Here is a 17096-nt window from a genome sequence, read left to right on the forward strand (position 1 = left end):
AGTTAGGAAAACATATGAATGTCTGATTAATGAATAGTATTCAACAAATAAGCATACATTTGCAAATAGTTTGATTAACAGGATTCCTTACTTCTGTTCTCCTACAGGATTCTGATGTGTACGAAAGTGGATGGTTATTGACCAAAACACCAACTTTTTTCTTGATGTTTCAACTGTAGTCCTTGGCAAGAACTGGAGAATAAGAACAAGGAATTCATTGCGGTTTATAGGTAAGTAGCATATTTTTGCCACAAGAAAAATATGCTAGCCAGATCAGTCAAAACAGATCAACAAGTTAACTCAGGGTTTTTTTCAGTGTATCTTTTATCAACGTATCTTAATTAATGGGATGTAGACACATTATCATGTTAGATTTTAATTTATTTAATTATTTTACTAAATACATGCCTAAATTTTAAGTATTGGTTATATAGAAATTCATCCAGATTATAGATCGATTCTCCAGTTGTAATTACAACATATAATTTACATAATAACATTAAATTAAAAATAAAAAATTTAAAATACCAAATAAGAAGTACAGAACACATCTTCCAGAAAATTTCTATTACGCTTCAAATTAGTTTTCTAGCCAAAAGATGTGGAAGAAAAAACTGATTTCTACTACACTCTTCTGGAACCATACTCTCTCCTGGATTCATACGAGTACAGAAGATCGAATTTTATATCAAGTATAACTTCAGAAGTTAACAATATATACACCATCAACTAAATCAACTTGCAAATAATTGCTCTGCTTGCAGCGACAATCGTTCTTATAAGTGCCAGATCTGTTTTTCAAAAAGAGGGTGTTTAATGGAATAGAGAGGAGGAGTGGGTGATAATAAATTCTCATTTATGTGGGTTGGTGGTAATAATTGCTAAATGCAAAAAAAAAATAGATACCGAAGATGGAAGATGTCATGTGTCTTGCGTGTGTCTTGGGGAGTTGGGGAGGGGGAAGATTTTGGCGATGAAAAATTTATTAATTACTTTCAACTATTCAAATTCAAAATATATCTTCAAAAGTGACATATTTATCCCGAATTTAAACCACGAGTATTCTGCTTGCAAAAATAAAGTTAAACCCAACACTTTGGTAATGTAATGTTATTTACTGTTCTTTTCCTATGGATAAATAAAAACATGTTTAACACACTATAACTGAATAAAGCGGTGATTTAGTTAATGGAATTATGGGAACATGCGTCATCGGCGCTATTATTATTATTATTATTATTATTATTATTATTATTATTATTATTATTATTATTATAAAAAATTTCACTTTTTTAAGATACTTTTTAATTATTTTTTAATTATTAAATTATAATTTTGTTAAAATTTTTATTAATAATTATTTTTTTATTTTACTACTAATTTTTTAATACTCAATATATATTATTTTAACATTAAATTAAAAAAATGTTACCACTGTTAATATGTTTAATAATTAATAGTAATAAATAATTTGATTAATAAATCTATTGAAAATTATTAACAACTTTATCAAAATTTAAAAATAAGTTGAGATGGATAAATCCAAAATTTAAAAAATAAACATCTCATTCCTTCACATCTTGACAAAACAAATTTCTTAATAATTAAAAAATTATTGAAAGGTATCTTAAAAAAAATAATTTAATCATTCAAAAATTTTTTTTTTTTTAAATTTTGAAAAAAATACAATTTAATCAATAGAAAGATAATTTATTAAAGAGTATTTTAGTAAATAAAAATTTATCATAAAAAGTAAAATTTTTGCTAAATAATATTTTTGTAAAAAAAATTAATTTCTCTTAAAAAATAGGTAAAGTTAATGGTAGTTAATAAAAAAATTTAAATAAATTAAAAAAGAGATTTTTTAAAAAGTATATAAAAAGAAAATACATATTTTATAAATAAAAGATAGAGGAATATTATTTTTACATCTCTTAAAGAGAGAGAATGAAATTTTTTATTTTATTTATTATTATTATTATTATTGTTATTATTATTATTATAGGAGGCCTCAATATCATATCGAATGAGTAGTAAAAAAGATATAAACCGAGGGAATATATATCGTATATCAAAAAAAGAAACATTATCCTTCTGCTTTTTCGTACTTAATTGGGACTAATTACATTATACTCAAAATCAATATATATAGTAAGTATGATTCCAAAACAATGCAAACTCATATGAATTATATAATAGTATATACTATTATGTAATTAACAAAGCGTCCCGCGCTTCGCGCGGACAGCTCACTAGTATTAGTTAATATTTTATTTAGATTTTTTTATTGGTTTAATATTGATAATAATTAATTATAATAAGAGTACATAAAGAGTACATAAGATTAATTATAAAATATTTTTTTAATTTCAAATTGAACGAATTCTAATTTGAGTAGAGAATTAAAAAACTAAAGAGAAAAAAACTAAAATGAGAATTTGAAATTATAAAATTGTGTTTGAGTTATAGGTTAGCAATAACAAACTTTAACAAAATTTTCTTCTTCTAATTGACTAATCCGTATCCTTTTCACAAATAAATGAAAACCAAAAATAAAAAAAATGGTTTTGTGGTTAAGTTTGTGTATTCTTTGTGTATTTCTATTATAATTAATTACCATCAACATTAAACTAATAAAATAATAATCTAAATAATATATTAGATGAATATTTTAAAATTGTTTCTTTTTCACATTAACTATAGTTTTGGTTGCTTTTTTATTATATATAATTAATATTTTTATATATAAATTATAATTTATAAAAATTATATTTATGTTATTTTACTATTAAGTTTAAATTTTACTGTTACTTACTTTTAATTTTTATGTTTACTAACAAACTCTAATTTTTATGTCTACTAATAAAGTCATGTTATATGAATGAAATTTATGAAAGACAACTAGATAATAATAAATTCATGAATTTTTCATTTGTTATTGGATGAGACTTGTGTAAAATAGTTAAATTATTATTTACTAGCTCATCAACACTGAGATTCATTTAAACTAAATTTTTCATACATTGAAATTTGAACATAAAATATTCGTAATATTAGTTATTAAGTAATACTTAAACAAATTTAAATGCACATCCTAGATATCACACTCTTATATCATCTATCGGTAATATATATACCAAACCTATAATTTTATATTTCAACCTCATCTATTAATAACTATATCCGCAGAATATATATATATAATTTATTTTTTTATTAATTTAATATTGATTGTAATTAATTATAGTAGGAGTACATAAGATTAACTACAAAAAAATTATTTTTTGTTATCATTTATTTAAAGAAAAAATTAGAAGAAACTGCCCAAAAAATTGAAAGCAGGTGTGTAATAAAATTTTTAAATAATTTTAAACTCTTGAAATATTAGGAGGTAGGGAGGAGTTGCAAAGTTGAATATGATAAAAAAAATTTAAAAATAAGTTTAGATTAAATATGATGGGATTGATAGAAACAAAAAAAGAGGTGTGGAATAAGTTTGATGTTGCAAGGATTTGGGGATAATGATAGAGCTAGTTAGGAGTGTGTTAATTCTACTGGAATATCCAGAGGCCTACTGTTAATATGGGATGAATCAGTTTTTTAAGTTGATAAATTGTTATAAAGGAGATAGGTGGTTATGTGGAAAAGGAGTGATGACCAAAGATAATTTTCATTGTGCGATTTGTCTAGAATATGGTCCACATGTGAGAGATGAAAAACTCTCAATGTGGGAGGAGTTAAGCTATATTACAAGGTTGTGTCAAATTTTTTTGTTACATGGGAGATTTCAATGAAATTATGCATATAGAAGAAAGAAAAGGGGCGACTAACTTGTCAGCATCTGCCGAAGACTTCAAAGCATGGGTAAATGATATGGAATTGGTTGAGCTGGAGCTAAATGATCAGAAGTATACATGATTTAGAGGTTAATCTTGCATTCATATCGATAGAAGCCTGGTGAGCTTGGATGGTTAGATGCATACCCAGATACTCGACTAAGAGAGGGCCAAGAGGTTTATCAGATCATTGTCCTTTGATAATAGAAGATAGAAGAATAGTTCAAGGTCCAAGACTGTTCTGCAGCTTAGACTCATGGTTCACACATGAAGGCTTCCTAAAGATGATAAAGGAGGAATGAAGGGGATTGGGAGATACATAGTTTTTGGATAAGCTAAAGGCGTTGTCAAAACCGCTGGGTAGATGGCACAAGCAACACTTTGGGAATATACTTGAGAAGATAAAAAATCTTGAGGAGGAAATTAAGAAAGTGGATGATATGGTTAGCAATGTGGTATATGATGGTACAGTGAAAGCAAGAAGAAAGGCGCTAGTAAGGTGTTGTGAGATATGGTATACGAGACAAGATATACACTGGAAGCAAATATCTAGATCTCTACATACCAAGGAGATGGACAAAAATACAAGATACTTCCACAATATTGCATCAGCAAGAAGAAGGAATAATCGGATTGAGTCTTTGGTGATCAATGAGAGGTTGGTAAGGAATCACACAAGAATCAAGGTTGCCACTAGAGATTTCTATAGACACCTGTACCATCAGGAAGCTTCACCAAATATTAGCTTTTGAGATGGTCTAGTCAATCAGTTGGAGATAGAGGAAGCTCAAGCATTGGAGGTGCTATCGACGAAGGAGGAAGTAAAGGAGGCAGTGTGGGATCGTAAATCATCTAAGGCTCCAGGCAGTGATGGTTACAACATGAACTTTATAAAAAAGTGTTGGGATGAGATTGGAGTGGAATTTACTAAAGCAGTGATGAGCTTTTTTGAGACGGCAAGGTTACCAGCAGACTCCAATGTTACTTGGGTAGCGTTGGCCCCGAAATTTGTAGGCGCGAAGGAGATAAAGGATCTTAGACCAATCAGTATGGTGGGATGCGTTTATAAGGTGATATCTAAAGTGTTGACAAGAAGAATGAGGAGTGTAATGCCAGGCTTAATTAGGAATCACATAGTGCATTTGTCAAGGGTAGAAGGATACATGATGGAGCGCTAATAGCATGTGAAACTGTAGAATGGCTAAAACTGAAGAAGAAGGCATTAACAATTATCAAATTGGACTTCCAGAAAGCCTATGACAGAGTCAAATGGAACTTTATTGAGATTGTGCTAGAAAAGATGGGGTTCGGTATCAGATGGAGGACATGGATTACAGAGTGCATTAGGTCTGCATCTATTTCTATTTTGGTCAACAGGTCACCTTTAAAACCATTCAAGATGGAAAGGGGACTTCGGCAAGGAGACTCATTATCACCATTTCTGTTTGTTCTTGTTGTAGACGTGTTGAACAAGATGATTGGGAAAGCAGTAAGGAATAGGAGAATATCTCCTCTTTTAGTTGGTAGGGATAATATAGAGTTATCACATCTTCAATTTGCTGAAGACACTATATTGTTCTGTCCACCAGAGGAGGAGACAGTGAGAAATTACAAGAGGCTTCTGAGGTATTTTAAAATGATGTCTGGATTGAGTATTAACTTCGAGAAGTCCAGGTCGATACCGGTGAACTGCAGATAGGAGTGGGTTGGTCGGATGTGCTGATTACTGGGTTGTCAGCAGGCAACTCTACCGATGAAGTATCTAGGTATTAATCTAGGAGTAAACCCAAGGCTGGTAAAAATATGGAAGCCGATAATAGATAAGGTAGAGGAGAAACTCAGCTTTTGGAAAGCAAAAGTTCTCAGCAAAGCAGGAAAGTTGGTCCTCATCAAGTCAATCATTAATAGTCTACCTATATACTATTTTAGCCTGTATAATATGCCAATTGCGGTGGTGAAAAAAATTATTTCATTACAAAGGAGGTTCTTTTGGGGGAAGGATGATGGACGACCTGGATTGGCTTTGGTAAAGTGGGAGATGATACAGGCACCGAAGAAGCTAGGAGGGTTAGGAGTGGAAGATGCGATGGTTCGTAATACTGCCTTATTGTTTAAGTGATGGTGGAGATTTTCTAAGGAAGATTGTCTAATGTGGAAGAAGGTTGTGTGCTCATGCAATAATTTAAATCCTGAACAGTTATTGTCCACTCAAGCATTACCAGCAAAAAGGAGTTCGTGGAGAGATATATGTCACTTGCAAATAAAAGAGCAACATGTCAGACAAAAGATGATTGACGGACTTGTTATGGAAGTAGGGGATGATAGATCAACCAAATTATGGGAGGATACATGGCTACAGTCAGAAAAGTTGAAAGACTCCTTTCCGAGACTCTTCTTGATTTCAAATAATAAATGATCTATTATTGGGGAGTGCGTGTTTTGGAATGGGATAGAGTGAGTGTGAAACTTCCAATGGAGGAGGGAACTCCGCCAATGGGAGACTGACATCTTGAATCAACTGCTTGATATTTTGTATGCTGTGAGATTGATAGCAGGTGTACAAGATAGAGTAGTCTGGAGATTTGACAAGGAAGGCGTTTATACTACTAACTCATTTGTGCAGGCGTTGCAGGTAGAGACTTTAACAGAAGACATCCTTAGCTACTCACAAATGAAATATGGAAAGGACTAGTGCCTCCTCGAGTTGAGCTGTTTACTTGGTTTGTGCTAGTAGGTCGAGTTAATACAAAGGATCGTCTGAGTAGATTGTGCATCATTGACTAGAGTAACAATATTTGTGTTATGTGTAACAAGGAAGTTGAATCAGTTCAACATTTGTTTGTTACGTGTGAGTTTGCTTGGCAGGTGTGGTGTGCATGGCTTAATCATGTGGATCGGGTTTGGAGCATCCCAAGCTCCATAAAAGAGCACTTTGAGAGTTGAAGGACGATGCCTTTGAGAAAAGACATGCAAAAAAAATGGCTAGTGGGCTTCTTCTCAGTTATATGGAATATCTGGCTATGTAGAAATGATTTTATTTTTTCAGAACAAGACAACATATGTGGAGGAGTGTGTTGCTAGGTCATTTTGTTGCTTTAGGAAGTGGTGTGAAAGCTGACTCATGTTGTCGATGGCTATGCCGGAGATGATGTAGGAGTTGCATGGCTATAATTTTGTCCTTGTACGCTCCACCGAGTGTGTTGAGCTTGTTTTCTCTTTCAAAAAAAAATCTCAAAATGAGAAGAACCAATTTTCTCTCTCTCAACTTTCACTCTTCTTCTCTCTCTTTTGATTCGTCAAACTATTAACATCACAGCTTGAATAGTTTAGGATATGAGATTTTTTTCACACTCATGTAGTTTCTCGTGTATTTTCTGTCACTGGAACTTAATGTCGTTAGTAACGTGGCTCAAGTCTTGTCATGCTGGACATATTAAAATGATGTTGTACACATTTTGGCACTAAAGAAGGCACTAAACGACGTCATTTGAGGGTTTGAACAATATTAAAAAGGGAGGTATAATGTTATAAATCACTAACGGCGTTGAGCTCTGGTGACAAAAAATATAAAAATATAGGAGGGACTATATAGGTGCACTTTTTTAAATCTGAAGGAGCAAATTATAGCAATTGAAAGTCATAATCAAATCAGTGTAACTTACCAATCTTAGGAACCAAAGTGAGATTTAACTTACTAATAACTACACCCAAAGAATATATATATATATACATATATATATATATATATATATATATATAATTTATTAAGATCTTGTTATCTTTGTATTAATAGAAAATGACTATTATAGGGGATGATATCCTAAATAGTAATAACAATGGAAAAAAAAAGAAAAGAAAAAGGAAGATGATTAAAGATAAAAATGAAAATGAATAAAATAAATAGAAGACTAATAAAAATGACCAAACAAGACAAGAGAAGAGAAAAGGAAGAAAAGAAAGAGAAAAATAAAAGATTATATCAAGAGACTTGAAGAAGAGATTTTGATGGTTTTTTTTAATTTATGCAATAAAGACCGTGACAGTGCCTTAAAAGTCATCAGTCTAGAATTCGTCCCGATAAAGATTATATATGCACTTTTTACAAGAGTGGAAGAAGGTTTTCAAGCACACTTAAAGAGTATTACATCAACTATGGCTATAGAACACATCATTAAAATGAAATAAAAGATTTTTTTAATTATTACATTTAAGTAGTTTTATATTATGTGTAGTAGGTTTAAGGGGTTGTTTGGATTTATGAAAAATGAGAAAAGTGATGAGAAAAAAAGAAAAAGAGTGAAAAAAATAAATTTTTTTGTTGTTTGAATGAAGAGTGAAAATTGGATGGAAAGAAAAAATATGATGTAGGTTTTATAATTTTTTTTCTCCATAGATGAGATGAAAATAGAAGAAAAATGAAAAAAAAAATTATGAAATTACAAATTTATCTTTTGATTAATAAAGAAAAACAAAATACTTAAGGATATTTAATGTAATTTTACACCATTATAATTTTTTTTTTCTCACTTTTTTTTTCATTCAAATATTTTTTTATTTTTTTATTTATTTTCTTTTCCTCCAAACAACACACAAATAACTCCAGTTTTTCTTCTATTTTCTTTTTTCTCATTTTCTTTCCTTTTATTTTCTTTCTTTTCATTTTCTTTCCTATATCCAAACAAATTGTAAGTGCTTCCCAAACTTTTAGTCTTTACATAAAGATGTAAACAGAGTCTACCATAAAAAATATTTTTAATATTGTGTTTTGAGTCATTTTTTATAATATATTTAGTATTTTTTATTATATTTTGAATCTCTAGTTTAAAGTTATTAATTCAACATTGATTAAAGCATAGTTGAACAAAGCTTGTGATCTCTTACACTAAACAAATTAAATAATTTTAAAAAGATATTTCATGCTAAAAGAAGTTATTCACATGCCTATTAAAAATCCAACTAAAATTTAAGAGTAAAGGATAAATAGGTCCCTGACCTTTTTCTCCGCGGACATTTTAGTTCCCAAGGATTGGAAAATACATTTATATTCCTGACATTTTTCAAACGCGGACAAATTTACTCCTCCGTTGAAGTGACTCCGTTGAACCCGACGAAAAAGTCTGACGTGGCTCCCGTGGCGCTGACCTGGCCGTTACGGAGCACACGTGGCATGTAACTTTTCAAAATAGGACATATTAGTCATCTTAGACCAAAACGTGTAGCTTTTTAAAACAGGACATATTAGTCCTCCCACACCAAAATAACGCCGTTTCACCTAGACTCCCAATCTTTCAAATTTATGAGCCGTAATCCTTCAAATGTACAGAAACGGTGGAGTGTGTGAAGTGAGTCACTGCCCTCAGCCACCTCCAACTCCTTCCTCAGCCTCTAACTAGATCTTCAACCTAAGGCTCCAACGAGACGCCGCCAGGGTCCACGCCCTGACCTCCATTGCCGCAGCTACCAACCAGACCCATGCCAGGCCCCGTTCTCCCAGATCGGGTTCGAGTTTCAGCAGCTCAGTTATCTCGGGTCTAGCTTAAGGAAGTGGCGAGTACTTCACGCGCCTCGGGGTTGGAACCCCAGCCAGGTACGTGTACATGGTGCTTGACACCGAAAACGACGTTGTTTGGCGCCCCTCTCTATCGCCACCTTGACTCTCTGGATGCAACTGGAACAAGGTATGCTAGTATCAGGTCTCTTACGGCGACGATGCCTTCACATTCGGCGATTTCTGCATCGAAACACTCACGTTTCGAAGGAAAAGGGTTGCGCGCGTGGCACTCGGGTGTGGTCACGACAACGAGAGTTTATTCATCGGTGCCACTGGCCTTTTGGGCTTGGGTTGGGGAAAGTTATCATTTCCGGCTCAAACCGGACACCAGTTCAACTAGAAATTCTGATTGCTCCTTTAGAAGTGTGAAGTTTCAACCATAATTCCATGTTTCATTTCAAAGTTTCATATTTTTGGTATAGCTTCTGCAACTGTTGATTAAGTTCAACTTAGCTTCTTTTTTTACTTTGTTTTAAGGTGGTTAAACATTTAGTTCAAATTTTTTGAAATAGTTCTGGTAGCTTTTGATGTTTGTTTTTGCCAATTGGTGAAGCTTGATATTGGTCAAATTCTGCTTTGAGTGGTTGAACTGTATTAGTCTTTGACATTTGATAATTTGTTGAGGAAGCAACTGTATTGGTCTTCTCAAATCAGATTCTTCCTTTGTGGGGTTAGTTAGAAATTGTTAATAGAGATTAGTAACTGAGTTGTGATTGGCTGATTGGTTATAGTTTTGTTGGTGTATAAAAGATCTATTGTATCAAATTGTATTCACCTTTTATTGTTCTCTCAATATATAATCTTCTTTGGTTTTGTCTCAATTCTCAAAATTCTGTGATGGCCACCATGGTTCTCACCTTTTATTGTCTCAATTCTCAAAATTCTATGCTAAAGTCTGGTTGGTTTGATATCGCATTTGACCTTATGAAAACACAACTTTATGCTTTTATGAAGAGGACTAATATATCCTGTTTTGAAAAATTACATGCCACGTGTGCTCCCGTAACGGCCAAATCAGTGCCACGGGAGCCACGTCAGACTTTTTCGTCAGGTCCAACGGAATCACTTTAACGGAAGGGTAAATTTGTCCGATTTTGAAAAGGTCAGGGACATGAATATATTTTCCAATCCTTGGGGTCTAAAATGTCCGCAGAAAAAAAAGTCAAGGACCTATTTGTCCTTTACTCAAAATTTAAATAATAAAATTATAACAGATTCAATATTTAATATTTAAGTGGGCTTTGTGATCCGTTGGATTTTTTGGATCCACAAAATAGTTCCCAATCGCGGAGCCCTTAACTAAGCACTCGTTGGTCTTAGGTTTGGTTTAGTAAAATTTTTCGAGAAGGCGTTTCAACTTTTCAAATGCATGAATACTTCGTTTTATGTTTGGTAAATTAAAAATTTTATATGCTTATACTTGCGATTTTTAAAAGTTAGAGGTACTTTTGAAAGTACCTAACAGAGAACTTTTTAAAGTTGGCTTATATTTATCAAAATTAAAAAATCTAATATAACCTCGTACATTAATTAATATTCAAATTTAATTCTTATATTAATGTCTATTATAGTATTTTTAAATTTTAAAAGTTAAAATTATTTTTAATTTAATTTATCAAATATAGATACTATAATTTTTAAAAAATTATCTTTTAAAAGTAAACTTTAATAAACTACTTTTAAAAAATAAAAATTTCTGTATTCTAAAGCCTTGATATTAATTCAATTATATATCCTCTAGATACAAAAAAGAATGGAAAAAATTATTTTATCATCTTATCTATGGTTAAGTACGACTTTAGTCCATAAGGTATATGTCGAAATTTTTTTTCGTCCCAAACCTTTTTTTGCATATAAAATCATCTCTAACGTTTAATTTGATTTTAAAATCGTCCTTATTTTAGGGACCAAAATTGTGCAGAGGTGGCAGCGGAAGCAAAAGCACAGGTAGATCGTGAACAACTTCTTCTTCTCCTTTTCCCCCTTCTTCTTCTTCTTCCCTTCTCTTTTTGCAGGAACTAGGGGTGTGCATGGGTCGGTGAAACCGGGTTTGATGTGATGCAGACCCGACCTGAAATATATACCGAGCCTATTTATTAGACCCGAATCCGGCCCTAGACCCGATGAAACCTATACACTTTCGGACCACGATTATACCGGGTGAAAATCGGGTCATTAACATTACGTTACCTTGATACCTTCTTATAAGTTAGCATGTGAAAATATCCAAATTACCAAGGCTCCAACTATTATTTGACATGGTAAAATTTACTTAGAAAAATATAACAAGAACCAACTCTTCTCTAAAATTAAAGCATAACCATAATCAATACTAATATTGTATAATAACACCAAATATTTAAATCAATACAAATAACACAATATTATGCATTAGTCTAAAATCTTATGTATTTTAAACATAAAATACTAACTTATAATCTTATAATAACTAATAACACAAAATATTAAGGTTTACAATACTTAAATTCCACATAAGAATAGCCATCATCCATCACTAATAACACAAAATATTAATTGTGTATGATAACCGGGCCACCGGACCAACTTCGGGTGACCTGAGCCATGGTGCGGACCCGACCTGAAATAATGACCGGGTCTATTTTTGAGACCCTCACTCGACCCTAAATCCGATGAAATCACACCAAATTAGTCCCTAAAGTGCTCGGGGCCGCGCCGGGCCGGGCCATGCACACCCCTAGCAGGAACAAAAATATTTTCTTTCTCTTATTTTTTTATTTTATAAATTTTTTGTTATGGACAATTTAGTCCAAAATTTTAATATTTAAGTAAAAAAAAAAACAATTTTAAAACTTGGTTTTAAACTTTAGAAACGATTTTGTATACAAAAAATATTAAAAACGTAAAAATTTTTCGACTTATACCTTAAAAAACAAAATCGTATTTAACCTTATATCTACTTTATCTATATATAATTAATATTTTATATATAATTATTATTTATTTTTTTAAATTGACATTTTTTTATAGAAATATAATATGATTTGACAACAAAATCACAAAATGTTAAGAAAATTTAGATTACCAAACCAATCATTAGACTCACAGAGATGGATTATGTTCACATTTCTGATTCGGATCTTAGGATCTTAGACCTTTGGTTATCTAGATAGTGGAACCTTGAGAATATCTATTCTCCTCTGAATCAGTCTCTGCAGAGCAACATTAACTCTTACAATCCAGATGTTCAAGCTGGTTCAGAGGTCAGTTGGTGTTGGACTGGTGCGGCTTCAAAGGTTTATGATGCTCATAGTGGTTATTTGTGGCTCAGTAAGAAGATGTTTAGTTGGGAGGATAGGGGTAATTGGCTTTGGCTTTGGCGTCAACATGTTCCGGAAAAGCACACAAATTTTTGGCTTGGCTATGTCTTCGGGAGGCTCTTCCTACTGCTGCATTTCGTTTTAGGAGGGGCATTTCGCACACGAATAGCTGTTCACGATGTTTCTCAGGTCAGGAATCGGTATTACATTGTCTTCGAGATTGTCCAAAAGCCCAACTTGTTTGACAAGCTTTAGGGATCTCCGATCAACCAGTGAATTTGATGAGTTGGTTCTTACATAATAGCAAATAGCGCCCCTTTAGATTCTTTTCTGGTCTCTGGTGGATTTGGCGTTCAAGGAATAACGAGATCTTTCATCCTCACGAGCATTGGACCACAGACAAGGTGTTTGATATGGCTTTATCCTTAGAAAAGGAGCTCCGAAATATTTTTGAGTTGCAACAATTGTCTATCCCCTCAACCATTAGTGGCTCTTGGATTCCCCCCTCAGTGGGTACCTTTAAGATTAATTGTGATGCTAGCTATCCTGGCAGTGGTGCTCGAGTTGGTTTTGCTTGTGTTAGCAGATATTGGAAGGGAAAGTGGCAACGAGGTTGTCTGTGAACAATTGAAAGTCGTAGTATTTTGCAAGGAGAGTTGTTTGCTATTTGGAGAGGCTTTCTTTTAGCATGGGACTCGGATAAAGAGACATTATATGTGAGACAGATTGTGTGGAAGCTTTACTATTGTCAATAATTTACAAGATTGCTCTAGGTTTATTGATCCTTTGGTGTTAAAAATCCGAGATATCATGTCTTGGAAATGGCGTGCTGATCTTCGGTTGATTTTGAGAGATGCAAATACAGTAGCAGACATCATGGCAAAGACTGCAATAAGGACCCTTTCTCCCCAAGTGGAGCTTCCGTTGCCTTAGAAAGAATTTGAAGATAGTATTCAGCGAGTCTACCTTTCTTAAGCATTTTCTTATTTTTCTCTCTCTTAGTTTTTGTTTTTTTCTTTTTAAGTCACCAAAAAAATCATTAGACTCACACGGTCAAAAACCCTAAACCCTAAAAGTTTAGCTATAAATCCTTCATTACCACACTTCATTTTTCTTCATTCCAATCCATATTCATTCAAACCCTTCTACAATCGAAGCTTCAAGATGGCTCCTCCTCGAGGTTATTGCAAAATCGTGTTTCCGTTTCGTAATTCAATCTCTAATACTGTCAGCTTGATTCTACTGGTTCTTCATAATGTTTGATAAGTTTGAAATTTCATTTCCGCAGGTCGTGGTGGTGCTGGTGGAGGGTTCAGGGGTGGCAGGGGTGACAGAGGCAGAGGAAGAGGTGGTGGTGGTGGAAGAGGTACGCCATTCAAAGCTCGAGGTGGCGGCAGCAGAGGTGGTGGTGGTCGTGGAGGAGGTAGGGGTGGCCGTGGAGGAATGAAGGGAGGCAGCAAGGTTGTGGTTGAGCCTCACAGACATGAAGGTATTTTCATTGCAAAGGGTAAAGAAGATGCTCTTGTTACTAAGAATTTGGTTCCTGGTGAAGCTGTTTATAATGAGAAAAGGATCACTGTGCAGGTTATATTCTTCTTCATCTTGGACCATTTTTTTTCCTTTTTGGTGTGTAAATAATTTGTTGATTTTTATAATATGCTGCATTATGTAATGAAATGCTTGACAGCTGTTGGTTTTAGCATCTGTTATCTTGTTCATGCCTTGCAAAAGGAAAGAAAAAATTAGATTAGTGTACTTAACTTAACATCTGTTATGTTACACATGAACTATTATTACATTCTTCAGAAGGAGGATGGCACAAAAGATGAGTACAGGGTTTGGAACCCTTTCCGTTCCAAGTTGGCTGCTGCCATTCTTGGTGGGGTTGACAACATATGGATTGTAAGTAGTTTCAAGTGTCTTAATAACATGTGTTGTGTCTTAGCGTTTGCTTTGAATCCTGTATATTGACTTGCGTATTCCTATCGGCTTCGCTTGTGTTCTATAAAGAAACCTGGAGCTCGAGTCCTGTACCTAGGAGCTGCTTCTGGAACAACTGTGTCACATGTGTCGGATGTTGTTGGTCCGGTATGTACTAATTCAAACTTCTATAATCATTTCAAGTCATTTTATGGTTTTCAAGAGCTGCTAAGAATTTGTTGTTTGTGATTGATGTATGCAGAATGGAGTCGTCTATGCTGTGGAGTTCTCTCATCGTAGCGGGCGTGACTTGGTCAACATGGCGAAGAAACGCACCAATGTTATACCCATTATTGAAGATGCTAGACATCCAGCTAAGTACAGAATGTTGGTTGGCATGGTAGATGTGATATTTTCTGATGTTGCGCAGCCTGATCAGGTGTGGTTTAAGCTTCTTGGCAATTCGATTGTGAAAGATATATCGGTTAAATATTGAAGTTTTCGAGGATGGTTCCACCCTCCTTGTGACTGTTAAGCCAATATATGCTAATTTCACATAAGTGATGTATAACCTATTCATTTTTTATCTTCTTTTCTTCATCGTCTTTTTATGGCTGTCAAACTTCAGGTAAGTATCTCTTTGCTCCAATTCTGTATGTTGTATATGTTTAACATGCTCCACAGTTTTTGCATGTCCTCTTTTTAAACATTTTCATTGATGCAATTATTCTGATTTGTCTGTCGAATGATGTTTTTAGTACGATCTTTATTCTATTCTTGTCTTATCTAGAAGTTAGTAGGTTTAATAACTTTCCTCCTGTTGTCACTCTTAGTGATAACCTCCTGCATAGGGCAAAATTTTTTTCTTTCAAATTTTTTTATATGTTTATGCAATGTACCTTCCATTTAAAAGTTCTCTTAAAAGCTTCCTGTTTTCAGTAATTGATGGATGTTAATAGTTCTCAAATACAAAGTATTTTTTCACTTAAACAATTTCCTCTTCTCTATGTTACATCTGTGCACATGAGGATATATACTCGGATTCCCCTTCAGGACATCTTGGATGATGCAGGTTCGAGATTCTGATGCACGACTTTTTTTTTTTTCTATCCCACTGTTTTGTCTCTAGAACAGTAAACTTGTTTTTGCAGTATGTAGTTCCTTGATAGGTTGGTTTTTCTTTCCATGTTCCCGTCTTCTCTGAGCATGTAGTATGCATATTCAGCCATGTTATCTTTATTTGTGGACTTGTAATCTAACCGGATAATAGTTCTATGAGAATATTGTTTCCTTACGCTACCAACAGCCTGGACTATTATAACTTAGATTATGAATCAAATTTTTTCCCCTAAAACTTTATGCTATATTGGTGACCTTGCAGGCAAGGATTTTAGCATTGAATGCCTCATATTATCTCAGAGCAGGGGGTCATTTTGTTATTTCAATCAAGGTTTGTTCTGAAATTAGTCTTACGTTTGTTTATTTGTGTTAGATTCTTGTTATGATAAGAAGCCTCTCATGTGGAGAACATCCATAATTCACATATATTCTTAATAGAAATTTGTCCTTTCGTAATATTATTTATGAATGAATCATATAGATTGTTAAAGTTGCTCAGCAACGGCTGAAAACCTTATCCTAATGGGTGCAGTTTGACTATGTGGATCAAACAAGTCCTTAATGTACTGGATTGTTGACTTGGAAAAAAGGGGTAGTGATTAGTGATTAATAATCTAATGTTTTTGTATGCGACAGGCCAACTGCATAGATTCCACAGTACCAGCGGAGTCGGTGTTTGCAAGCGAAGTCAATAAACTGAAGGCGGAGCAGTTTAAGCCTTTTGAGCAAGTCACCCTTGAACCATTCGAACGGGACCATGCCTGTGTTGTTGGTGGATACAGAATGCCTAAGAAGAAAAAAGATGCCGAATAAATTTGTTTTTTTTTTTTTAATATTCAGTATCTTGAGATGTTAGTGATAATATTGTGATAAAGAAATCTTGAGATTTTTATACCTACACCTTGTTCTGGTAGTCTCTATTCGATAGAAGCTTTTCAAAAGAATGTGTAATGTAAATTTGTAATTTCATGGTTGGGTTTCTTCTGTGTTATCAAATGATTATTTTGTTACCCTTTCCCTTGGTTGAAGCAATTTCTCTTAATGTTTCAATTAAGCTTCTTTTAAAGGGAGAAAAGGCAATTCTCTGCGTTACTGATGCGTTATATGAATAGCGTATTCAGCCCTTTTGGTTGCCGAAAGTGATGATTGAACACATGCTTGCGAGTGCCATTTTTCTCCATATGGTTCTTGCATTCAGTTGCTCTCATATCATCATCATATGTATGAATTATATCTGGTTGAATTTTATCTTTTCTTTTGATATAGAAACAGGAAGTTCTTAATCTACGAATATACATTTCAACTCTTCTATTATATATATTTTCTTTAGTATTATTAACCAAGCATTAAGTAACAGCCATTTGGATCATA

General features: G+C 33.4%; 2 protein-coding genes and 1 non-coding gene across 3 annotated transcripts; all 3 read left to right on the forward strand.

The window, feature by feature from the left end:
• The first annotated feature begins 4276 nt into the window (after window positions 1-4276).
• Window positions 4277-12941, forward strand: LOC130956720 (uncharacterized). Its single transcript, XM_057883723.1, has 5 exons — window positions 4277-4498; window positions 4607-4906; window positions 4987-5462; window positions 5766-5925; window positions 12576-12941. Exons 1-5 carry the CDS (start codon window positions 4277-4279, stop codon window positions 12939-12941), a joined length of 1524 nt encoding a protein of 507 aa, XP_057739706.1.
• A 768-nt stretch (window positions 12942-13709) lies between these two features.
• Window positions 13710-16735, forward strand: LOC130954788 (rRNA 2'-O-methyltransferase fibrillarin 2-like). The gene is made up of 7 exons (XM_057881553.1): window positions 13710-13866; window positions 13975-14270; window positions 14493-14588; window positions 14697-14774; window positions 14869-15045; window positions 15988-16056; window positions 16362-16735. The coding sequence occupies exons 1-7, from the start codon at window positions 13851-13853 to the stop codon at window positions 16536-16538; spliced, it is 909 nt and encodes a 302-aa protein (XP_057737536.1). The 5' UTR covers window positions 13710-13850; the 3' UTR covers window positions 16539-16735.
• On the forward strand, window positions 15624-15696 carry LOC130959329 (small nucleolar RNA snoR60). The gene has a single exon (XR_009078420.1). It is a non-coding gene; the product is annotated as a small nucleolar RNA snoR60 (small nucleolar RNA).
• Window positions 16736-17096: the final 361 nt, after the last annotated feature.

The sequence above is a fragment of the Arachis stenosperma genome, chromosome 10, assembly GCF_014773155.1.
Source record: "Arachis stenosperma cultivar V10309 chromosome 10, arast.V10309.gnm1.PFL2, whole genome shotgun sequence".
Classification (NCBI taxonomy): domain Eukaryota; kingdom Viridiplantae; phylum Streptophyta; class Magnoliopsida; order Fabales; family Fabaceae; genus Arachis; species Arachis stenosperma.